Source organism: Macaca fascicularis, chromosome 16 (genome assembly GCF_037993035.2).
Source record: "Macaca fascicularis isolate 582-1 chromosome 16, T2T-MFA8v1.1".
NCBI classification, from domain to species: Eukaryota; Metazoa; Chordata; class Mammalia; order Primates; family Cercopithecidae; genus Macaca; species Macaca fascicularis.
This window is the reverse complement of record NC_088390.1, coordinates 19,899,722-19,925,635: the sequence shown is the minus strand read 5'-3', so window position 1 is coordinate 19,925,635 and position 25,914 is coordinate 19,899,722. Positions and strand designations below refer to the sequence as shown.

Genomic DNA, 25,914 nt, shown 5'->3' with positions numbered 1-25,914 from the left:
TTTCTATGTGTGTCTATTTTAAGCCTTCAGATGTTTTAACCTATGAATCACCACAACAAACCTACAAGGTAGGTTATATTACTCTTCCCATTCCTAGATAAAGAAGTTGAGGCTCAAGGAAAAATTATTTGCCTGGGCCAGGCGCAGTAGCTCACGCCTGTAATCCCAGCATTCTGGGAGGCCGAGGCAGGTGGATCACAAGGTCAGGAGATGGAGACCATCCTGGCTAACATGGTGAAACCCTGTCTCTATAAAAAATACAAAAAATTAGCTGGGCGCAGTGGCAGGCGCCTGTAGTCCCAGCTACTCGGGAGGCTGAGGCAGGAGAATGGCATGAACCTGGGAGGCAGAGCTTGCAGTGAGCCGAGATTGCACCACTGCATTCCAGCCTGGGTGACACAGCGAGACTCCGTCTCAAAAACAAAATTTTTTTTGCCCAAAGTCTCGGAGTGCAGAAGTGACAGAAATGAGAGCAGGGCGTGGTGGCTCATGCCTGTAATCCCAGCAATTTGGGAAGCCCCAGGTGGGCGGATCACCTGAGGTCAGGAATTTGAGACCAGCCTGGCCAACATGGTGAAACCCTGTCTCTACTAAAAATACAAAAATTAGCCAGGCCTAGTGGCACGCGCCTGTAGTCCCAGCTACTCAGGAGACTGAGGCAGGAGAATCTCTTGAACCTAGGAGGCAGAGGTCGCAGTGAGCCGAGATCACTCCAGTATACTCCAGCCTAGGCAACAGAATGAGACTCTGTCTCAAAAAAAAAGAAAAAAAGAAGTGACAGAACTGAGTATGAAAAGACAGACTAGCCGGGCGCGGTGGCTCAAGCTTGTAATCCCAGCACTTTGGGAGGCCGAGACGGGCGGATCACGAGGTCAGGAGATCGAGACCATCCTGGCTAACACGGTGAAACCCCGTCTCTACTAAAAAATACAAAAAACTAGCCGGGCGCGGTGGCGGGCGCCTGTAGTCCCAACTACTCGGGAGGCTGAGGCAGGAGAATGGCGTGAACCCGGGAGGCGGAGCTTGCAGTGAGCTGAGATCCGGCCACTGCACTCCAGCCTGGGCGGCAGAGCGAGACTCCGTCTCAAAAAAAAAAAAAAAAAAAGAAAAGACAGACTAGCTCCAGAGCCCCAACTCTTAACCACTGTGCTTGTTTTTAAGAAAAAAGAAATTCCCTCTAACAGTCTGCAAAAATAAGAAACTGAGTAACAGGATAAAAGCATATTAATTTTAAAAGTAAAGAGCATACTCATACCAACTCCTTTCCATTCTCCTTACTCCTGTCTTCACAGATCACGCATTATGCAATGTAAGATGCCACTGTCTTCTCTATAAATCTAAACATACTGCCTGGTTCTCTAGCAAATAATACACAAGATCCTGATATTTTAAATGCTGACAGGCCTTCCACTTTTAGAATTAACCTATAAATGATGCACAGAAGACTTACTAATACTAATTATGGAACAGAATGTAAATGTTCTTACTAATACTAATTATGGAACAGAATGTAAATGTTCTAGTCAAGAGGCAGACTGGGAATAAGTTGGGGAGGGGAACTCTGAGAATAAGGCAGAAGACGTTTGGGGCACTACATCCTAATTTACCCGTGGCGAAGCCTAGGACACTGTTTAAAGCTGGTGAGTCAAGAAATACAAGTGGAAAACAATAGATTTCCTTAGAATTTTAAAGTTTTCTATTTATTTGAGACAGAGTCTTACTCTGTCACCAGGCTGGAGTGCAGTAGCGCGATCTCAGCTCACTGCAACCTCCGCTTCTCGCGCTCAAGCGATTCTCCTTCCTCAGCCTCCCCAGTAGCTGGGATTACAGGTGCCCACCATTGCACCCGACTAATTTTTGTATTTTTGGTAGAGATGGGGTTTCACCGTGATGGCCAGGCTGGTCTCAAAGGGAAAATTTCATATAGCAAAGTGGAAAGAATTTTACAGTAAACTTCTGTATACCACTACTTGTATTCTACCATTAGCATTTTATACTAACAATGGATTTGGAAAATTTAAGTATGACTTGCAGAAATGAGGGTGAGGGGAATATATAGCAAGGAAAATGTACTTAATTCCTCAATTTTCATAGTGCAGGTTAGTAGTAGAGAGGCTTGAAAGCTAACAAATCAAGAAACAATAAGGGTATAGTATATCATGTAGAATTAGAGATAACTACCATTTCATTGAAATGCATAAAAAAAAAAAGACGGACTAATGGGTGGGTAGAGGGATAAATATAGAGATGTACAAATAAAGCAAATACAGCAAAATATTAATTTAGAATCTAGGTGGCTGGTACATGGGTTTTTACTATGTAAGTCTTAATTTTTCTGATTAAAAATTTTGTAATAAAATACTGATGCAAATGTGGTTGAAAATGGTCACTACGTCTACAAAGAGACACTAATGTTTACCAACATCCATGCTGCTCTCTGCTTGGCGCTCTGCAGTCCCCTGGCATGTCAGTGGGGCTGTGTGACTGAGTCTGGCCAGCGGAACGTAAGTAGAAATGATGTGCACCACTTCTAGGCCTGGCCCCTAAAACCTCGGGCAGGGTCCTCCACACGCCTTCTCTCCTGACTGCTGGCAGATTCAGGGCAATTTGGGAGCCATATGCTGAAGAGAAGCATCCACTAGCCTGAGTCTCTAACAACCACCTGTTGATGGCCCCCAACTCACAACCAGATGTGACATGAGATAGAAATCAACTTTCACTGTCTTAAGTGGTTATTTTGGAATTTATCTGTAACCACAGTTAGCATTAACTATAACTAATACAGAGTGCACCTGAGGAACTTTTATTTCATGTAATTTGCATTAACTTTTTAAGTACATACATGCAAATTTAAAACAAGCAATAAGCTGGAACTGGGACTGGGGAAAACCTTCTAAACTCGCTTTCTAAGACTGCTTTAGCACTTTGGGCACCTTTGTGTGAATATAAAAAGGCAAAACTGGCCGGGCGCGGTGGCTCAAGCCTGTAATCCCAGCACTTTGGGAGGCCGAGACAGGCGGATCACGAGGTCAGGAGATCGAGACCATCCTGGCTAACACCGTGAAACCCCGTCTCTACTAAAAATACAAAAAACTAGCCGGGCGAGGTGGCGGGCACCTGTAGTCCCAGCTACTCCGGAGGCTGAGGCAGGAGAATGGCGTAAACCCAGGAGGCGGAGCTTGCAGTGAGCTGAGATCCGGCCACTGCACTCCAGCCCAGGCTACAGAGCAAGACTCCGTCTCAAAAAAAAAAAAAAAAAAAGGCAAAATTGCAAAATGGCACCCCTTCCTCTGGGCTGCTACAACCCTGCTGGGCCCACTCAGTTCTCTAAGCAGATGCCTTTGAACAGTACACAAACTGCACAACCATGCCCAGCAGCCCTGACAACGCAAGTGCTGACAACCTGGTTGGAAACTGAAGGAATGTTAACTAGGACCTTTTAGGAAGCATGAGATGTGGTCACCAGCTTTCTCTGTCCAGGCTGAAAATTTCAGCTATGAAATTTTCATATCTTTTACTGGATCTAATTATCTCATCCATTCTGCAATACCATGTTAAGTCATGATGTCCCAACTCGGAGGACTGCAGATACCACAAGAGAGGAATCCTGCTACCACCACAGCCAATTCCAGGGCTAGAAAAGCAGCAGCAGCTGAGAAGCTGCCTTCTGCCTTAGACACACCCCAGAGGGGATGAGGAGCTTCCACCTGGAAAAGATGGTGCAATCTCAACCCTTAGAGGGGGTCTGAGACAGGGATTTTACCTCTTTACCCTTTAAACAGACTCTCCCTGTCCAAGCGACTGAGGTCCTGAGGTAGTCAACCACGGAGGTGTTCCACTGGGATCTCTTTTTCAAGAAAGAACTTGACCAGGTACAGTGGCTTATGCCTGTAATCCCAGCACTTTGGGAGGCTGAAGCAGGAGGATCACCTGAGCCCAGGAGTTTGGGACCAGCCTGGACAACATGGCAAGATCCCATCTCTACGCTGGGCATGGTGGGTCACACCTGTAATCCCAGTACTGTGGGAGGCTGAGTCAGGCGGATCACTTGAGGTCAGGAGTTCAAGACCAGCCTGGCCAACATGCTGAAATCCCATCTCTACTAAAAATACAAAAATTAGCCGGGCATAGTGGTGCACACCTGTAGTCCCAGCTACTCGGGAGGATCGCTTTAACCCAGGAGGCAGAGGTTGCAGTGAGCCAAGATCGCATCACTGAACTCTAGCCTGGGTGGCAGAACAAGACTCCATCTCAAAAAAAAAAAAAAAAAAAAAAATTCCCATCTCTACCAAAAAAACAAAACAGCCAGGCGAGTCATCCCAGCTACTTGGGTGGCTGAAGTGGTAGACTGCCTGACCTTGGAAGGTCAAGGCTGGCAGTGAGCCATGATCATAGCACTGCACTCCACCCCAGGTGACAGAGTCAGACCTTGTCTCAAAAAAAAAAAAAAAAAAAAAAAAAAAAAACCAACTTGCCATTCATCTGCAAGGACTGCAGAGGTCTAAAAGCCTCCAGCTGTTGGCACCAGGAGGATCCTAAGACTCATCCTCGTGTTAGCTTCTGAGCTGAAGGCACATTCTTCTCAAGTAGCCTCTGGCCAATGACTGACCCACAGAAAGACTAGTGACTGTGGTTTCTGCCCAACCTGAGACCCCTCTAATGGGTGGGCTTTGCTCTGGAGCTCCCCGATCAGGTGGCCAAGACTTCAGGTCTGTGTCATTAGTCATTATCTGAGGCTCTCCCTGCCCAAACCTACTGCCTCCTGCTTCCCTTTCGTAGGTGTTGGGTCTGCATCATGGTCAAAAGCTTTCCTTGCCCAGGCTAGCCTCGAACTCCTCAAATTCTGCTTCCTATCCCTTTTGTCTGTCTTGTGTGCATTCTTAATTCTAAATGTCTGTTCTCCACGGACAAAACTGGCACAATATGGGAACCATGTGACACTCAGGCTTGTGTGCTGCTATCACTCATCCAGCCTCCCTTCTTCTTCCCCCTTATATCCTTTTGGTACCCTTGCTCTGATGACCCTTGGAAGCACTTGTTGAGATTCTAGTCCAATGTACCACAACTGCCAGTTGGGGCCATGCGACCTCATCCCCATTCTGCAGTAAAGCAGACTGAAAACACACACATCTTTAACAAAGCTCTAATTTCCAGGATCTCAACAATGAACTCTACAGCATTTCATCACAGCATTAGAAAGCCAGTTAAAATTACACTTTCAGCCAGTAGTCCAGCATTTAAAGTTTTTACCACGAATTCCTAGCCAGGCAAGGTGGCATGTGCCTGTAGTCTCAGCTACTTGGGAGGCTGAGGGAGGAGGGTTGCTGGAGCCCAGGAGTTCAAGGCCAGCCTGGGCAACACAGGTGAGACACCATCTCTTAAAAATGTCCTAATCCAGTATCTTCATTTGCAGCAAATCAGAGTTCCCATTCTGAAATGATAAGCATTCTTTGAAAAATACAATAAAATAAGTTACTGGCATAAACATATTATTTTTATGTCCTATCCATCAGAGCGCTTTAAAAAGTAAGGTCACTAAAAAATTGGAACACAGGCATCTAAATCACTCTTAAAAGCTCTAACAAGAGTAAGTCTTTTCACAATTTTAACACAAAGGAAATAATACATAGGGGTTTTCACAATACCTGGACAGGCATGTAACTAATGAGAAGTGTTTTTAAAATGTTACCAATCCTTTACCGAACAGTTTATCAACAGGGTTATTTATGACAAGTATACTATTTTTATTTTATGCATACTTCATTTTATAAATATGCATATTATTGGTTATTCTACCCAAAAAATAGTCTGAACAAGTGCTGTGTAATTAAAGTCACCTCTATGCAGGAAGCTGACCCCTGAAATTTTTCTTCACAGTATTTCTGTGCGGCTGTCCAAACTTTCCATCCTGGCTGTGGTACCAGTCCAATGTACACCAAGTGTCAGGGAGGCACCCGCCTCCACTCCGCCCGAGGCTAGGGCCGAGGGGGTGGCTGGGGCCCTGGGTGGTGAAGGAGCAATGCGCAGAGGCCAGGACGACCCAGCGACCTACAGCATGGCACCCAGCTCCGGAAAAGGTGGAAAAGGTCACTCGGACAAGTCGCTTCATCTCTCAGAGCCTCAAAGTCCTCATTCAAATTAAAATTCAAATATTACACCTTTGGCGGGGCGCAGTGGCTCAAGCCTGTAATCCCAGCACTTTGGGAGGCCGAGACGGGCGGATCACGAGGTCAGGAGATCGAGACCATCCTGGCTAACAAGGTGAAACCCCATCTCAACTAAAAAATACAAAAAATAACTAGCCGGGCGAGGTGGCGGGCGCCTGTAGTCCCAGCTACTCGGGAGGCTGAGGCAGGAGAATGGCGTAAACCCGGGAGGCGGAGCTTGCAGTGAGCTGAGATCCGGCCACTGCATCCCAGCCTGGGCGACAGAGCGAGACTCCGTCTCAAAAAAAAAAAAACAAATATTACACCTTTGGAAAACGTTTCCAGTTCTGACTCTCCCACTGAAACACATACCTGTCACCTGCCCCCATCCCCCCCCAGGACTCCAGAGTCAGGTCAACCATCTCTTTGCTATCAGCCAAGATGCCATTTTTCAGGCAAAACTAAATCCCATTTGCTTCACGTGACAGTCCAGAAATGGTTCGTTTTGTTTTTAAAAGCAACTCTGGTTATCGGCATCTAACTCTGCTGGGGGCCGGCATGAGCTACCAGAGGACGAAAACTACGGCCCAGCTGACTCCACGAAGCTCACTCAGGACTGAGGAAGTAAAAACGGGATAACCAGAGGCGCGCCCGACATCCCAGAACAAGCACGGACTATTCCGGGTTAGCAACAGTGGCGGGGCAGCCTGGCGTGAGTGTGAGGGGCAGAGCCGCAGGCGCCACAAAGTGCGGGGCCCGCGGCCGACAGGGAGCAGCCGCGGGGCACGCCCTTCCCGCAAACGCCCGGAAAGTCCGCGGGCGGCCTGCGCGCTCAGGAGACCCCGTCTAGGCGCAGGCCAGGCGCGCAGGGGGGAACCCCGCGGCAGGGACGCCGCTGCGCCCGCCCGGCGGCCCCGGCTCCCAGGTGCGCGTTCAGGACGAGCAGCGTTTCCTGGTCGCCGCACGGGCACAGGTAATTTCACAATCCCATGCGCCGCATTCCAACGGCAAGAATCACACGCCAGGACCTTAGCCTTTCGCTCGCCCCCGTCGGCGCCGCGGGCCGGAGGCGGTGGGGGAAGGGCGCCTGACCGGGGAGGGGTGCGGCGCGACCCCCGCCAGCCGCACAGACCTGGTTCCGGATCCTCGGGCCGTCCTGAGTGGTTGCCCATGCTTGGCCCACTAGGGCAGCGGCCGGCTTGCTGGCCTCGGACGGGATGTCCACCGTGCCGAGCTCGCGCCGGCTCCGGCTGACGAGGCGGCTGCGTCCGGCGGGTCCGCTCCAGTCAAAGAAAGGGCCGGGCGCCTTCCAGTTCCCAGCGGCTGCCGGCGGAGCCGCTCCTCTCCCGCGCCCGCGGGCCCCGCCCCCTCATCTGCATCCTGCCCGCCCGCGTGGCCCGCCCCCTTCATCTGCATCCTGCCCGACCACCTCAACTGCACGCCACCCGCCAGGCGCGGCCCGCCCCCCTCATCTGCATACTGTCCGCCCACCTCATCTGCATTTCCTTCTTGGCTGCCAGAGGGCCCCCAGCCGTGGGCGGGACGCACCGGCTGACCAGCTGCAGGCCTCCACCCGCGGACGCTGAGAACCGCAGCTGCACAAGGTAGGCTGGAAAAACCCCACTGCGGGGAGGCGGGAGCCGAGTGCCCCCGGAAAGGCAAAATCCTGCTCATGTGAAGCTAGACCTATCAGGACAAGAGAAACCTAGGACTAGCGCAGGACAGGAGCTTAATAAGCATTTTTTCGGTTGAATGAATGAATGGATGAACAATTCGAGGAGGAGGTGAAAAAAAATAACGCTAACAAGGCCGTGCTTATTATCCAAAATGAATACTATGCTAATAATAAAAATGCATACCAATCATAAGTAGAAACTGTTCTGCCGCTGTCAGAAATTACTAAAATGGAAATTACCCTGAACGACTTTCATCCTTCGTCTGACAGTGAAAATACTTAGAACAACTAAATCTTGCAGTGAAAATATTTAGGACTAATAAAACCATTAGTGGCATGACTGGTTCTATCTCGTGCATCACTTGAACACTATGGTCCATTCTCAGGTCTCATGCATCAACATCATAGGAAACCACTGATCACTCCTAATGCCTCAACACAGTGTGTTCACTTGGTTCCAGGATGCTACACTCTCCTAGTTTTCTGCTCACCCCCCAAGAAGCCTCTTCCCAGTCCGCTTTGTTGGTTCCTCCTCATCTTGACCTCTAAACCCTGGGCACTAAAGCTCAGCCAACAGACCTCTTTCCTATATACTCTCTTGGTCTTTGATTTACCAACTTGTGGCTTTTAAATACCATCTACATATCTCCAGGTTGGTTCCAGACTCATTTATCCAACTACCTTCTTGACACCTTCTCTTGACACCTCCACTTAGATTTTCTAATAGTCCTCTCCATCTCCATAAGTGGCAGTTCCGTTCTTCCAGTGACTCAGGCCAGAAACCTCGACTCCTTTCACACACCACATCTTGTCCCTCAACAACGCCTGTCAGTATGTATATCATAAATAGCCCTACATCTCAGCACTTCTCACCTCCTCCACTGCTACCCCAGATCCAAACCGCTGTCATCTCCTGCCAGGATTACTGCAACTGCCTCCTAACCAGTCTCACTTCTCCTGCCCTTGCCTCTTTATAGTCCATTTTGCACATACAGTGAGAATGATGCTTCTAAAGCCTAGGTCAAATCCTGTCACACCTCCACTTGCAATGCTCCAGTGTCTTTCTGTCTCACTTGGAGGAAAAGTCAAAGCCCTTACGATGGCCTCCAAGGCTCTGAATAATCCTCCTCTCCCCCCATCAGTGAACACACCTTCCCCTTCTCACATTGCTCTTGCTACACCGGCCTCCTCACTGTTCCTCAAATAAACGGAGCATGTTCCCATCTCAGGGCCTTTGCACTTGGTGTTCCCTCTGCCTGCAGCATTCTTCCCCCAGCCACCTACACTGCACAGACCATATGTCTCACCCTCTCTCACTCCCTGGGCCTTTGCTCAAATGTCACCCTACTAAGGGGGCTTCTCTCATCACACCACACTAAATAGTAAGCCAGACCCTCAGCACACACCCTCTCCTACTTTGCTGGCCTCTGTGACACAGATTGCCATTCCATATACTACATGTTTACTAATTATTGTTCCTCCACTAGAGTGTAAACTTTATAAACACGGGGACTCAGAAGGAATGAATGAAAACAAATGAATGAACCAACATATAGGCTGCATGCAGCAGACACAAATTAGCATTTAAATACACATTACTTCCTTTTAGTGGTAGTATAGTACCATGAGTTGGTTTCTCCCACAAAACTAGTGTGTCAAAGACAAAAATCACAGTTTTATTTCTGTAATGTCTAAAACATAACACAATACTGAGCATGTACAAGCAAATATACTAAGGAAAATAAATAGCAGGAAACAATGTTACAGCAGAAATGCGTATGACACCAAGTGCAACTCTCTCCCCTTTTAAAAAGGTAATTAGCCCAGAAAAGATGGTCGACTTCCCCAAAGAGTTCCAAAATGATAGGTAAAGCCTGAGTTTGTGATCATGGTAAGAGTGACGCAACTTCAGTTTATAGAACAGTTACATACTTATTCAAAGAGTTTTGGAGTCAATTTACTAATTCTATAAAATGTCAGTGAGTCAATTTACTAATTCTATAAAATGTCAAGTAATTAACATGTCTCTTTATGGAAACTGGACAAGTAAGACCCTAACCCAACCTGGACTCCTATGGCTCTCTCACTTTCCACATTTAAAATATCTAGTCAAGTCCTGCACATTTCATCACCTTAACATTTTTCAGACTTTCCCTCTCTTGTCTTTGCTGCATCTTTCATTCACAAGGGCTACTGCATTAGCTTCCCAACTAACTTACTACTTCCAGTTTTGCTGCTGCTCAAATTGCTCCTCCACCTGAATTATCAAAAATGCAAATCTGACTGCACCATGCCTCTGCCTAGAAGTTCCTGTGGCTCCCCTCTACCCTTAAGGTGAAGTCCTTCTAAGCTTAGTATACTAAGGTCCTTCATAATCATGTGCTCCACCTCCACCCCTATTGTTCTAGTCTCAGCTTTCAGAAGTTCTCCCTCTCACCTTATATTCCAGCAATGCTGAGCCAGCTGTAGCTCCCTGAATACACCCTGTCGTTTCAGGCCTCTATTCTTTCATATCTGCTATATTCCCTCGGTTTCAACACCCCTTCCATAACTGAGCTACCTGGTGAATGCTTATTCATCTGCTATGAACTGAGTTGTGTCCTTCCTAAATTCATGTTGAAGTCCTACCCCACAATGTGATAGTATTTGGAGACAGGGCCTTTAGGAGGTAATTAAGGTTAAATGAGGTCATAAGGGTGGGGCCCTAATCTAGCAGGATAGGTGGCCTTATAAGAAAAGGAAGAGACCAGGTGCGGAGGCTCACACCTGTAATCCCGGCACTTTGGGAGGCCGAGGCAGGCAGATCATGAGGTCAAGAGATCGAGACCATCTGGCCAACATGGTGAAACCCCGTCTCGACTAAATATACAAAACTTAGCTAGGCGTGGTGGTGCATGCCTCTGGTCCCAGCTACTCAGTTGAGGCAGGAGAATCGTTTGAACCTGGGAGGCAGAGGTTGCAGTGAGCTGAGATCACACCATTGCACTCCAGCCTGGCAACAGAGCAAGACTCCGTCTCAAAAAAACAAAACAAAACAAACAAAAATTAAAATTAAAAAAGAAGAGGAAGAGATCTTTCTCTCACTCTCTTTCTGGTATGTGAGGTCACAGTGAGACGGCGGCATGTATAAGCCAGGAAGACTCCTCACCAGAACCCAGTTATGCAGGCACTCTGAACTCAGACTTCCAGCCTCCACCACTCTGAGAAATAAATGTCTGCTGTTTAAGCCACCCAGTCTGTGCTATTTGGTTATGGCAGCCCAAGCAGAGTAGTAAATAGCATCTTTTAAATTCTTGCTCTGTTATCACCCCGCTTTGGTGGGCCTGCACGTCTCAGACAGAATTCAGTGCTGTCTCCCTCATGGTACTGCTGTACCCTTTCAATGCTTTTATTATTTTAATTTTTTTTTTTTTTTTTTTTTTTTTTGAGACAGAGTCTTGCTCTGTTACCCAGGCTGGAGTGCAGTAGCGCGATCTCAGCTCACTGCAATCTCCGCCTCCTGGGTTTAAGTGATTCTCGTGCCTCAGCCTCCCGAGTAGCTAGGATTACAGGTGCATGCTACCATGCCTGGCTAATTTTTGTATTCTTATAGAGATGGGGTTTCACCATGTTGCCCAGGCTAGTCTCAAACCCCTGACCTCAAGTGATCCACCTCCCTCTGCCTCCCAAGTAGCTGGGATTACAGGCATGAGCCACCAGGCCCGGCTGGGGTTTCTCCCACAAAACTAGCATGTCAAAGACAAGAGCCTCCCGGGTTCCAGTGATTCTCCTGCCTCAGCCTCTCGAGTAGCTGGGATTACAGGCACCTGCCACCATGCCCAGCTAATTTTTGTATTTTTTAGTAGAGACAGGGTTTGACCATGTTGGTCAGGCTGGTCTCGAACTCCTGACCTCAGGTGATCCACCCGACTTGGCCTCCCAAAGTGCGGGGATTACAGGCACAAGCCACCACGCCCAGCCATGGATAATTTTAAAAAGCAGTACAGGGACTAGTCAGGTTGTGGCAGTCACACATCCTGGGCAAATGAAAAACCAACTGCCTGAATGTTACATGAATAGGATAAAATTTCCAGTGGAATCAAAGAGTCCAGGGGAATCAAGTAACTGGTAGAAGTGAAGCTGATGTGCTCTGTATCTGGTGTAAACCTTAGAAGTGGCTCTGATGATCATGGTGACAGGGTGACATGTCAAAGATGCCTGTAATGACTATAAAAAAAGCAACAGTGTACAGACACTCCTCAACTTATGATGGGTTGCATCCCAATAACCCATTGTAAACTGAAAATATCCTAAGTCGATATGGGCTTTGTAGACAGGATGGAGGTAAAAACGCTGGCAAACAATATTCAAAAAAATGCTGACAACACAGCACTGTGAGGGTTTACCCCCATGATCCCAGGGCTGACTAGGAGCTGCGACTCACAACCACTGTCCAGCATCACGAGAAAGTGTAGCTCCACGTATCGCTAGCCTGGTAAAGGATCAAAATTCAAAATTTGAAGTACAGTATAGCTTTTGTACCATCACAAAGTCAAAAAATCCTAAGTCAAACCATCATAAGTCAGGGACTGTCTGCAATTTCTAAATTACTGTATTTCTATAATATGTAATTTCAAATGTAAAGGTATAACTAAGGTGACAACTTGGACATTATAATTATATATTTTCTACTACACCTATAATCTAAATGTTTTAAGGAAGACAAAAAGGTTTTTATGGATTTTCACTGAATATAAGGATCCCTTATATACAGGCATAAACAATAAAATAATATATATGTGGTCCCATTTTATTAAAAATTTCTATATTCTACTGTCCATATTAATATGTGTAGAAATAAATTTTGACATGTATCTAGCAAATTATTAGAAATAACTATATCTGAAATATAGAATTAGGAAAGACTTTTTTTATACCAAATATCTCCAATGTCTTAATAAATATATTTTACTACTATGACCAGAACACATTAAAAAAAGTACATATCCTTAATCTCAGCAGTTATTCTTATAGAAATTTATTCGAAAGAAATAGTTACAGGTCAGGCACAGTGGCTCAAACCTGTAATCCCAGCACTTTCTTTTTTATTTTTGGAGACGGAGTTTCACGCTTGTTGCGCAGGCTGGAGTGCAGTGGCGCGATCTCGGCTCACCACAACCTCCGCCTCCTGGGTTCAAGCAACTCTCCTGTCTCAACCTCCCGAGTAGCTGGGATTACAGGCATGTGCCACCACGCCGGGCTAATTTCGTATTTTTAGTAGAGACAGGGTTTCTCCGTGTTGGTCAGGCTGGTCTCAAACTCCCGACCTCAGGTGATCTGCCCGCCTCGGCCTCCCAAAGTGCTGGGATGATCCCAGCTACTTGGGAGGCTGAGGCAGAAAAATCACTTGAACCTGGGAGGCAGAGGTTGTGATGAGCCAAGATTGCGCCACTACACTCCAGCCTGGGCAACAGAGTAAGACTCTGTCTCAAAAAAAAAAAAAAAAAAGAAAAGAAAAGAAAAAAATAAATAGTTACAAATATACGCAAACCTCTAGCTTGCAAGATAATTCTGAACATTTGTTGAGAAATAATTACATGCCAGGCACTATTCTAAGTACAATATATATTTCGATTTATAAAACAAAACTTTTTTTTAGCTCAAATTAAATATTAGAAAATGACTGACAGGGTGAGTAACTTGCCTAAGTTTACTCCGCTAGAAAGCAGCAGAGCCAAGATTTAAACATGTGTCCCCAAGTCCACCCCAAGGTTTGGTGATTCACTGGAAGGACTCGCAAGACTCAGCACACAGTTGTACTCAGAGCCATGATAGATTACAGCAAAGGGATACAAAGAAAGGGAAAAGGTCTACAAGACCAAGTCCAGAGGAAACTAGGTGCAAGCTTCCATGAATTTTCTCCCAGTGAAGTCATTCAGGGTGTGCTTAATTCTTCCAGCAATGAGCTGTGACAACACGTGTGAAATGTGGTCTGCCAGGGAAATTCACTAGACTTAGCACCCGGGGTTTTTACCAGGGGATCACGTAGGCTCCTGGAAGGAAAACAGGAGTTCAGCATAAACTACAGTGTTTGCACAGTTTACGCAGTGAGCCACTCTTACCAATTAGGGTGGTGGGAACCCTTCCGAAATCCAAGTTCCCTGACACCAGCCAAGTGCCAACCTTGGAAGCAGCCTTTCTAAGGACAGCAGTCTCAGGCCTGCTACATTCACCCTTTTCTGCAGAGAAACCATGCCATATTTAACTCCAACGTTTGTGCTCTTAACAACTGCACATTGCCTCCTTTCTTTTTGTAATAGCAAAAAGCTGGAAAAACCTACAATGTTCAACACAAATGTCCAAGTTTAATAAAATGTAATACAGCTATATGATGGCTTCCTATGCAGTCTCTAAAGCAATGTGTCAGAGATACTAAGTTACAAAGCAAAACAACACATATGTTAAGAATATAATCCGCTGGGCGCGGTGGCCTACCCCTGTAATCCCAGCACTTTGGGAGGCCGAGGCAGGCGGGATTGCCTAAGGTCAGGAGTTCGAGACCAGTCTGGCCAACATGGTGAAACCCCATCTCTATTAAAAATACAAAAAAAAATAGCTGGGCTTGGTGGTGGGCGCCTGTAATCTCAGCTACTCGGGAGCCTGAGGCAGGAGAATCGCTTAAACCTGGGAGGCAGAGGTTGCAGTGAGCTGAGATCATGCCATTGCACTCCAACCTGGGCAACAAGAGTGAAACTCTGTCTCAAAAAAAAAAAAAAAGAATATAATTCTAAATTGTTGTACATAAACAAAAACTATATAGACACAGATACCTGGATAAGAAGGAAAGGTTTTCAAAAATTATAACTCAAGGCACTGATTGAGAGTGGCCCTCTCTGAGTAGGCAAGATTGTGATGTCCTTTATATAAGTTCTTTTATTGCTTGTCCATATTTATTTTTATTTTTTTCTAGTGCACATGTACTGCGTTTTGCTTTTGAGCTAAAAATACATTTATTTGGAAAAATACATAAATATTAAAATAATTTAAAGTAAAATTCAGCCTGGGAAACAGCACAAGACCCTATCTCTAGAAAAAATTAAAAATTAGCCAAGTGTGGTAGTATGCACCCATAGTCCCAGTTACTCGGGAGGCTGAGGTCGGAGAACCACTTGAGCCCAGGAGTTCTAGGTTGCAGTGAGCTATGATTGCACTACCATACTCCAGCCTGGGCCACAGAGTGAGACCCTATCTCTAAAAATAATAATTTCAAGTACAATTTATCATATTACCAAAAATCTTCAGTTTCTAGGAAGATTCCTTGAATAATAAACTCTAATATATATATATATTCAACAAATATTCATTTATTCCTCAGAATACTGTTAAGAACTAAACTTAAGCAGAAGGTGGGACCAGAAGACAGTTCCTAATTTTTATTAAACACCAAAGTATCTGTCTTTTTTCTTGTTTTGAGACAGAGTCTTGCTCTGTTGCCCAGGCTTGAATGCAGTGGCATGATTATTGCTCACTGTAGTCTCAAACTCCTGGGCCCAAATGATCCTCCCGCCTCAGCCTCCCTTCCAAGTAGATGGGATTATAGCCTCATTTCATCATACCCAACTGATTTTTAAAAATTTTTTGTAAAGATGGGATCTCACTGTGTTGCCCAGACTGGCCTTGAACTCCAGGCCTCCAGCAATTTTCCCTACTTGGCCTCCTGAAGTGTTGGAATTACAGGCATGAGCCATTGCACTCTGTCTCCATCATTTTTAAATAATACATGATTAAACTTTAATTAGTAAAACCTTTTATGAAAAACTGCAACATATACAAAACTAAAGAGAACTAATATAATGGCCCTCCATGTGCATCTCAACTCAGTGTCAATAGTTTCCAACTCAGAGCCAATTTTTTTCATCTATCACCCACTTCTTCCTCTAGCTTCAATTATTTTGAAGCAAATCCAAGACATCCTATTTCATTGGTAAATATTTCAGCATGGATTTCTAAAGATAAGAACCCTTTAAACACACACACACACACACACACACAAAATTCCATTATCTAAACTAAAAAATATTAGCAATAATTTGTTACCAAATAGCCAGAGTTCAAATTTCCTTGTGCCAGTGGTTTTTTTTAAAATCATGATCCATAGCCAGGCGCGGTAGCTCACACCTGTAACCCCAGCACTTTGGGAGGCCAAGGCAGGCAGATCATCTGAGGTTGGGAGTTTGAGACCAGCCTGACCAACATGGAGAAACCCTGTCTTTACTAAAAATACAAAATTAGCCGGGTATGGTGGTGCATGTCTGTAATCCCAGCTACTCAGGAGGCCGAGGCAGGAGAATCACTTGAATCTGGGAGGCAGAGCTTGCAGTGAGCCGAGATCGTGCTACTGCACTCCAGCCTGGGCAACAAGAGCGAAACTCCGTCTCAAAAAAAAAAAAAAAATCACGATCCATACTATTATGCACCTATTAGAATGGTGAAAATCCAAAAGACTGACACCACCAAATGCTGGCAAGGATGCAGAACAACAGAAACTCTCATTCATTGCTGGTGGAAATGCAAAATGGTACAACCACTTTGAAAGACAGTTGGTCAGTTTTATTTTGTTTTGTTTTGTTTTTTGAGATGGAGTTTCACTCTTTTCGCCCAGGCTGGAGTACAGTGGTGCAATCTCAGCTCATTGCAACCTCTGCCTCCCCAGTTCAAGCAATTATCCTGCCTCAGCCTCCCGAGTAGCTGGGATTACAGGCACCCGCCACCACACCCAGCTAATTTTTTGTATTTTTAGTAGAGATAGGGTTTCACCATGTTGGCCAGGCTAGTCTTGAACTTCTGACCTCGTGATCTGCCTGCCTGGATTACAGGCGTGAACCACTGTGCCCAGCATCAGTTTCTTACAAAACTAAACATATTCTTATCATAAGATCCAGCAATTGAGCTTCTTGGTATTTACCCAAATGAGCTGAAAACTTAGGTCTACACAAAACCCTGCACATTAATGTTTATAGCAGTTTTACTCATAATTGCCAAAACTTGGAAGCAACAAAAATATCCTTCAATAGTTGAATGATAAACTGTGGTACATCCATATAATGGAATATTATTCAGCACTAAAAAGAAATGATCAAGACACAAAAAGACATGGAGGAACCTTAAATGCATATTGCTCAGTGAAAGAAGCCGGTCTGAAAAGGCCACACACTATATCATTCCAGCTATCTGACAAAAAAGCAAAATTGTAGAGACAGTAAGATCAGTGGCTGCCAGGTGCTTAGGAGGAAGGATGAATGGGTGGAGCACAGGAGATCTTTAGGGCAGGGAAACTACTCTGTATGACTCTGTAATGGTGGATACATGTCAAAACTCATAGAATGTACACCACCAAAAGTGAACCCTAACGTAAACTATGGACTTCAGTTATTAATAATGTATCTAGGCTGGCTCATCAATTCTAAGAAATATATCACCCTAATGCAAGAAGTTAGTAACTTGGGAATTTGGAGGTGATGGTGAGGGGTTATATATGGAAACTTTTTATACTTTCCACTAATTTTTCTATAAACCTACAATAGCTCTAAAAGATAAAGCCCATTGATTTTTTAAACATTCCTGATACGAATAATAAACTTGAGCTTAAATGAACACCACAAAACAGGTGTGGCAGTCTCTGTGGACTACCTGCCTGTCAGCCGTTTCCCACATCTTCCTTCCTTCCTGCCAGGCAGCTGGCCCTGAGAGAAGGTGGCCTGTTCTTAGCTGAGGAGTGGATCCTTCATGCACAGCCTACGTTAATCCTGGTGATTCCATTTTCCTTGCTAGTGACTAGGTGAAGGATGCTATGAGACCCAGTTCTGGCCAAGAACATTTGAAGAGAGGTCTGCTGGGAGGAGGGCTGGGGTAAGTTCTCTTGTTCTTAAAGAAATGCTGAAACCCTCTTCTTCCATGGGACTCTGTCCTCTGAGGTTGCCAGAACTCTAGCAGTTATCTTGTGATGATGAGGGGAGCTGGCCAGAGGGCCAGGCCAGCACACTCAGGGTGGTCGACCAAGAAGATGGAAAGAACCTGCATCCTTTTTGGCATGCTGAACCCCTGAATTAAACACCCTCTGAGTCACCTACTTTCTGTTCTGTTAGGCACATGGCACACTTCCTGAGTGTTACAGTCCAGCAGATCAGGTGTGGTCTGACCCAGTAGCCATTCTTTTTCTCTACTTACAAGCAAGAGACCAGGGTTCAGAGCAATTAGGCTATCTTGCCCAAGGTCATATAGATTAAAAGTAGGGAGCTGAAATGTAATGCAGGCCTGTTGCCACCAAAGCACTCATTCTTCCTACACTAAACCACTTTGTCTCCAGTAGAAGCTTTGTCTCCAGCAGAAGCTGGACACAGAATCTTCAAAGAGAAATCAACATTTCAGGAGTCAGAGAAAACAAATAGTTTCTTACAATAGGAAACTATAAAATATGGAATATCTTTAAGGAGAGAATCTTGAGCATCCTTCTTGAATTAGAATATGTTTTTATCCTTAATAGGGCTTAACTTAAATATGAATAACCTTGTTATAATCTAAATGGAAGAAGACTAATATCAATCACTATAAAACTATACACAAAAAAACCTCTGTACTTGTCTCAGTCACTGATTCATTAGGTGATCCATCCTCCTAGCCTGTGACACCTCTATTATCTGCCCACTGCTTTCTTTGAGAGCTTGGTACAAACATAAAAAACCTTCATTGAGCCAGGCATAGTAATTCATGCCAGTAGCCCCAGCTATTTGGGAGGCTGAGGCAGGAGGATTGCCTGAGCCCAGGAGCTCCAGTCTAGCCTAAGCAACATAGCAAAACCCTACTGCTAAAAAAGAAAAATCAAAGTCATCATTGGCCTTCAAGATTTTGAAGTTCACTTATATATAAAGGAAAAGCATAGGCTGAATACCTTCCTATATTATTTGTGTGTCTCATGTTTCCCTAGACCAACAAGTCTAGGGGTACACATGGGGTCATGTTAATAGTACTGGCTGGGCACGGTGGCTTACACCTGCAATCCCAGCACTTTGGGAGGCAAGGCAGGAGGATCGCTTGAGCTCAGTAGTTCAAGACCAGCCTGGGCAAGACAGGAAGACCCCATCTCTACAAAAAGTTAAAAAATTAGCCGAGCATGATGGTATGCACCTGTAGTCCCAGCTACTTGGGAGGCTGAGGCAGGAGAATCACTTGAGCCCAGGAGGTCAAGGCAGCAGTGAGCTGTGATCACACCACTGTACTCCAGCCTGGGTGACAGAGAGAGACCCTGCCTCAAAAAAAAAAAAAAAAAAAAAAGAAAAGAAAAAGAGAAAGAGAAAGAAAAAATTGTATTAAATAATATTTTTCTGGCTCTAGTCATTTACTACTATGACTTAACCATCGTCCCCACTGCAAAGTTCCCCCAGTGTTTCTGGGAGTCCCAGGAGTGTGTCACCTTTTCTCAAAGCGAGGACTCTCAGTGAACTCACATCGTGCGCTCTTTATGTTCTCTCCTCTACAGAACTCCCTTGGGAAGCTCAACCTCAGCAGCCTAGGCACCTCCTTCCACTCAATGGCAGAAGGAGGCTCCCTGGTGCCTGGGCTCCCCCACGCCCTGTGGTGGGCACTGAAGCCGCCCCACAGGCCTATCAGGCACTCACTGCTGCAGGTACGGACAGCTTTCCTGCCTTGCGTGATCAGCCCCCACCCCTGCTGCAGGCCTCCTCTCAAGGACTCTGGCTGGATTCCCCCTACTCTAAACCTGTACTGGTATTTGTCGTTACAATGATATCACCGCTGAAAGAGATGCTTAGAAAACCATCCCCATAGTGGCCAGGCACGGTGGCTTACGCCTGTAATCCCAGCACTTCGGGAGGCCAAGTTGGGCAGATCACGAGGTCAGAAGATGGAGACCATCCCGCCTAACATGGTAAAACCCCGCCCCTATTAAAAAAAAAAAAAAAAAATTAGCCGGGCGTGGTGGTGGCAGGCACCTGTAGTCCCAGCTACTTGGGAGGCTGAGGCAGGAGAATGGTGTGAACCTGGGAGGCAGAGCTTGCAGTGAGCTGAGATTGTGCCACTGCACTCCAGCCTAGCCAACAGAGCAAGACTCCGTCTCAAAAAAAGAAAAGAAAAGAAAAGAAAAGAAAACCATCCCCATAGTTTAACACTGGTTTTTTGTTTGTTTGTTTGTTTGTTTGGTTTTTTTTGAGGCAGAGTCTTACTCTGTTGCCCAGGCTGCAGTGCAGCGGCTCAACCTCCACCTCCAGGTTCAAGCTATTCTCATGCCTCAGCCTCCCAAGTAGCTGGGATTACAGGCACACACCACCATGCCCAGCTAAATTTTGTATTTTTAGTAGAGACAGGGTTTCACCATGTTGGCCAGGCTGGTTTCAAACACCTGACCTCAAGTGATCTGCCCACCTCAGCCTGCCAAAGTGCTGGGATTACAGGCGTGAGCCACCACACCCAGACTTTTTTTTTTTTTTTTAAACTTGGTCTTGCTCTGTCACCTAGGCTGGCGTGCAGTGATGCCATCACAGCTCAGTACAGCCTCAACTTCCTGGACTCAAGCAATCCTCCTGCCTCAGCCTCCTGAGTAGCTGGGACCACAGGCACATACCACCACGGTTGGTTAAAGTTTTGTAGTTTTGGAAGAGATGGGGTTTTGCCATGTTGCCCAGGCTTTTTTTTTTTTTCCTATAAAGAATATTCTTGTGGAAAACACTGGTTGTTTCTAAGATGTGGTGTTTCACATAGTACTTTAACTTACTTCTCTGTTCTTGTTCTGTTATTCCCTTTATTATTTTTATTTTTTAATTGTGGTAAAATACATATAACATAAAACTGACCATTTCAATTATTATTATTTTTTTTGAGACAGGGTTTCACTCTGTCAACCGAGGCTAGAGTACAGTGGCGTGATCTCAGCTCACTGAAACCTCCACCTCCCGGGTTCACGTGATTCTCCTGCCTTAGCCTCCCAAGTAGCTGTGACTACAGGCACGTGCCACCACGCCTGGCTAATTTTTGTTTTTTTTTTAATTAGGATAGGATTTCACTGTGTCAGCCAGGCTGGCATCTCAACTATTTTTAGTGTACAGTCCAGAGGTGTTAAGTACATTCACAGTGTTGTACAGCCATCACCACCCCCATGTCCAGAACTCTTTTCATCTTGCACAACTGAAACTTGGTACCCAGAAAACAATCACTCCCTATTCCCTCCTCCCCCAGCCGCTGGTAATCACCATTCAACTCTCTGTCTCTATGGATTTGGTGACTCTAGGTCCCTCATAGGAATCACACAGTGTTTGTCCTTTTCCTCAGCATAATGTCTTTGAGGTAGCGCATGCTGTAGCGCGTGTCAGAAATTCTTCCTTTTTAAGGCTGCCTGACGTTCTGTTGTATGTATAGACCACATTGGGTTGATCCACGCATCTGTTGATGGACACTTGGGTTGCTTCCACCTTTTGATTGTTGCAAAAAATGCTGCTAAGAACATGGGTGCACAAATATCTTTTCAAGTCCCTGCTTTCAGTTATTTTGGGTACATAACCAGAAGTGGAAATACTGGATCACATTCTACTTTTCTTTTTAAGGTATTACTTTGCTTGTACTCTTTAAGCTATCAAGCATGAATCATTTTAATAAAAACAATGTCATTTTCCTTACCAAAAAATAAAAACTATTTATTACCAAAAATAACAATTTAGTGACTTTACATGCGCTATGCTGAATACAACAGAAGACAAGATTCCCCATGCCTTAGCAGGGCTCAGATTCCTTTAGTCAGTAAATAATGTTCAGCATCTGGTTTGTACATGACACTACAATATTGGTACATGACACTATTCAAGATTTCCATATTCTAAAGGAGGGGAAAAAACTCAGTTTTCTTAATAAGCCGAAGGCTGACTCGGTGAACAGAGACTAGGTTCACACGACAAAGAAAACCAAGAGAAACTTGAACGTGGGGAGAATGAGTGAAAGGGAAGATCACAAAGCTATGTAACTGAATTGGAAGAAAAGTTCCTTAGGCAAATAGCACACACATTAGTCCAGAAAGCACTCCAATTCTGAGGAAGTGGCAGGGAGAGTCAAGGGAGGAGCTATACAGATAAAAAGCAGATTAGTGGTTGCCTGGAGCTGGTGGTAGAAACAGATATTGACTGGAAACAGCAGCAGGGGGTATTTCTGGAGTGACAGGAATGTTTTAAAATTCATCTGTGGTGATGGTTGTAACTCAATGTACTAAAATTCATTGGGTTGCACACTGTAAATGGGTGGATTTTATGGTATGTAAATTATCATCAATAAAGTTCTTTCTTGAAAAAGTCAAGGGAGACGAGCAGATAAGCCTTCAAGACTTGATGTATTATTTTCAACCCCAAAAGAGCCATGTCCTCGCTCTGAATCAATTAGCATGACTGAAGCCTGGGGGAGCCTGGCAAGCTCGCAAAGACACGGTCTTTGAACGAGAGGAGATAAAGGGGACATCATCGCCCATACTCAGGAGGTGCCTGCTTGCCGAATGAGCAGCCAGCAGCTCCAGTGAGTTGGGTTCAACTCACGTTAGGAAGCCACTGTGCTTTAGGTGAGAGATGCTGTATTGGATGAAGTCAGGGGAATGCAAAAGAAATAAAAAGAAGTGGGCCAGGTGCGGTGGCTCACAACTGTAATCCCAGCACTTTGGGAAGCCGAAGCAGGTGGATCACAAGGTCAGGAGTTCAAGACCAGCCTGGCCAACATAGTGAAACCCCATCTCTACTAAAAATACAAAAAATTAGCCGGGAATGGTGACAGGCGCCTGTCATCCCAGCTACTCAGTAGGCTGAGGCCAGAGTATTGCTTGAACTGGGGAGGTGGAGGTTGCAGTGAGCCGAGATCGCACCATTGCACCCCAGCCTGGAGACAAGAGCGAGACTTCATCTCAAAAAAAAAAAAAAGAAAGAAATAAAAAGAAGTGTAAGATGCGACTGTAAATGACAATTACATGTTGAGAGAAAGCAAGTTAATAAAGATAACACTAGAATGTATCTGGGGGACTGAGAAATGCCACTTCGGTTAGGACAAATCCAGATGCTAGAGGAAGCAGTTAAACAACTCTATGATGAAATGAGGATGATGGGTTTGGTTAAGTAACATGTTGAGAATGAAATGTAAAATCCATGAGAGCAGGGACTTTTGTTGTTGTTAACTGTTGCATCCCTAGCACCCAGAAAGATGCCTGGAACACAGTAGACACTAAATATGTATTGAAGGAATGAATGAGTACACATGCAGAACATTCCCCAGGCATTTTCAGCAAACAGTGGGAAGAGTGTTTCTGGAGTACAAGGGGCAAGTTGGGACCACAGATGCAGGCTTGGGAATCATTAGGGACTTTGTCTATCTTGTAACCCAAGGGCCTGGAATAGAGCTTCCCACATGGGAGGATACAAGAAAATACAGCCAAGAACAGGTCTTTGACCTTAATAGCAACCCCTTCAGGGTTGGAAAGGACCCTGATGAAAGTCTTCCGATCCTGTCACTCCACAGCTCCTCCACTTGCAGAGAATGAGTGCCTCTCTAGCAATCACATGGAGTTCCCTACTTCCTGGAGCAACATGCTTGTCTCTAAATTTCTGCAGCTAACCAGAATATTCTTTCATCTATTAAGTCAAAATCTGGCCCTATTTTTACTAGTTGGAGCCAAAAATGGAAAAATTTAATTTTGACCAAAAAAGAACTGGTTAATAAGCGATGGTAACTTGGGGAGAAAAAACCATGTCATCTTAAAGCAAAGCTTCACGAATATTTATAGCAGCTTTATTCATAATTGCCAAGACTTGGAGGCAACCAATATGTCCTTCAGTAGGGGAATGGATCAATAAACTGTGGTACATCCAGAAAATGGAATATTATTCAGCGCTAGAAAGAAATGAACTATCAAGCCATGAAAAGACATGGAGGAACCTTAAATGTGTATTACTAAGTGAAAGAAGCCAATTTAAAGAGTCCACATATTGTGTGATTCCAACTATATGACATTCCAGGAAAGGCAAAACTATGGGACAGTAAAAAGATCAGTGGCTTCCAGGGGCTAGGGATGAGGGAAGGATGAAAGGACAGAGCACAGAGGATTTTGGGGGCAGTGAAACTACTCTGTGTGACATTACAATTGCAGATACATGGCATTATACATTCATTCAAACCCACAGAATGTATAAAACCAAAAGTAAAGCCAAACTTGAACTATGGACTTTGGGTGATAATGATCTGTCACGTAAATGTACCACTCTGGTGGGGGATGTTGAGAATGGGAGAGGCTGTACATGTGTGGGGGCAGGGGGTATATGGAAACTCTAAAAAAAAAAAAAAAAAAAAAAAAAAATTAACTCAGGCTAGGCCTGGTGGCTCATGCCTATAATCCAGCACTTTGGGAGGCTAAGGCAGGAAGACTGATTGAACATGAGTTCAAGGTCAGCCTGGGCAACATAGTGACATCCCATCTCTACAAACAAAATTTAGCTGGGTGTGAAGGCGCCCACCTGTAGTCCCAGCTACGTAGGAGGCTGGGGTGGGAGGGCTGCTTGAGCCCAGGAGTTCTAGGGGGCAGTGAGCCACGATTGCACCACTGCACTCCAGCCTGGGCAACAGAGTCAGACCCTGTTACAGAAAAATAAAATAAAATAAAGGGCTGGGTGCAGTGGCTCACGCCTGTAATCCTAATACTTTGGGAGGCTGAGGGGTGGATCATTTGAGGTCAGGAGTTCGAGACCAGCCTGATCAACATGCCAAAAACCCATCTCTAGTAAAAATACAAAAATTAGCTGGGCTTGGTGGCATGCACCTGTAATCCCAGCTACACAGGAGGCTGAGGTATGAGAATCGCTTGAACCCGGGAGGCAGAGGTTGCAGTGAGCCAAGATCGTGCCACTGCACTACAGCCTGGGCAATGGAGTGAGACTCTGTCTCAAAAAACATAATAATAAATAAATGAAATAAAGACTTAATTTTTTTTTTTAAAAAAAAACCCTTTTAAAGGAAATTAAGAAAGAAAGCAAAACTTGAAGAGTCTTAGAAGATGCCCAAGAGTCTAAGGCAGGTGGATTTTTTTAAGTTTGTTTTTGTTTTGCCATAAGTTCTAAGTAGGATATTCTGTTAAGGAAGATGATTTGAGGGGAAAATCACATTTTATAAAAATATCTATATTTCAGGTTCTGCTCTTAGTTCCTCAGATGTGTCATTTCATTTGCTTGTCACAATTCTCTGTAATGGGCACAATTAACTCCATCTTATAGATGAGGAAACCAGCTGAGAGATGAGACGCTAAGCAGCTTGTCCAACGTCACACATGATGCTCCTCCAAGAGGCTAAAACAGTTGCAGAATTGTGAGTCTGACCCCAAATGAGTAACTGACAGACTGAAGAAGAAAGGGGACGGTTCCTAAATAAACCAGTGTACCTGTGCAGGCATTCTTGATGTGCTCAGGAAAACATGAGGGCATATATAGAAACTGAAAATAGGGCACACGGCCTTGGGAGGCCTTGGGAGAACAGGAGTGGGCAGGAACCTCGGAAAGCGGTCTGAAAAGTTAGCCCTGAAAAGGAGCTGGGTGTTTACAATGGTGAAGACAAACCCTCTGGATGCTCTTTCAGCTTTGTTTTTCTTTCTTCCCTCAGGCATATATACCTAAAAATGGTGTTTGTCCCTTTGCAAAGTGTAGCTCAAACCTTAGTGGGAGGAACTAAAGTCCAAGGAAATCATCTCATGAATGTAAATATCCTGGCCCAGGGAAATTAAACCCCAAACACTGTGAATATTCACTGAGATAACTTGTGAATGAGGCTATGAACTGCTATCAGTAACCACTGAGAAATCATAAAACAAGTGCCAGAGAGATGGGGACCAGACGAGGAGGCTCTTTATGGAATGATAGGAATGATCTCCAAAATACACTGAAAAGAGAAAACGCGCAAGTGCAGAATGGCGTGTCCGTTTGTGTTACTATTTGCGTACAGAAAGGTAAGAGGATATCCCTTTGCTTCCAGACACACTGAATAGCTCTAGAAAGATACCACATTCCCCGCCACTGGTGGGTGAATTTGGTGGTTGGG

General features: G+C 45.0%; 1 protein-coding gene and 1 long non-coding RNA gene across 24 annotated transcripts in view; one reads left to right on the top strand and one right to left on the bottom strand.

Moving 5' to 3' along the window:
- SPECC1 (sperm antigen with calponin homology and coiled-coil domains 1) overlaps positions 1-25,914 on the bottom strand; it is a 317,948-nt gene that overhangs the window by 158,957 nt on the left and 133,077 nt on the right. For 7 of the 23 annotated variants that reach the window (XR_012425374.1, XM_045376227.2, XM_045376232.2 and 4 more), the window contains exon 1: positions 7,279-7,434. The exons of the other annotated variants lie outside the window; for them this stretch is intronic. Coding sequence is in view for 4 of the 7 variants with exons in the window: in XM_045376227.2 (XP_045232162.2) it covers positions 7,279-7,318 (40 nt within the window). In the remaining 3 variants the exon portion in view is untranslated. Of the gene's footprint in view, positions 1-7,278; positions 7,435-25,914 lie in introns of those variants that run through there. 23 annotated transcript variants of the gene reach the window in all.
- Positions 25,096-25,580, top strand: LOC141408765 (uncharacterized). Its single transcript, XR_012425375.1, has 2 exons — positions 25,096-25,188; positions 25,480-25,580. It is a non-coding gene; the product is annotated as an uncharacterized lncRNA (long non-coding RNA).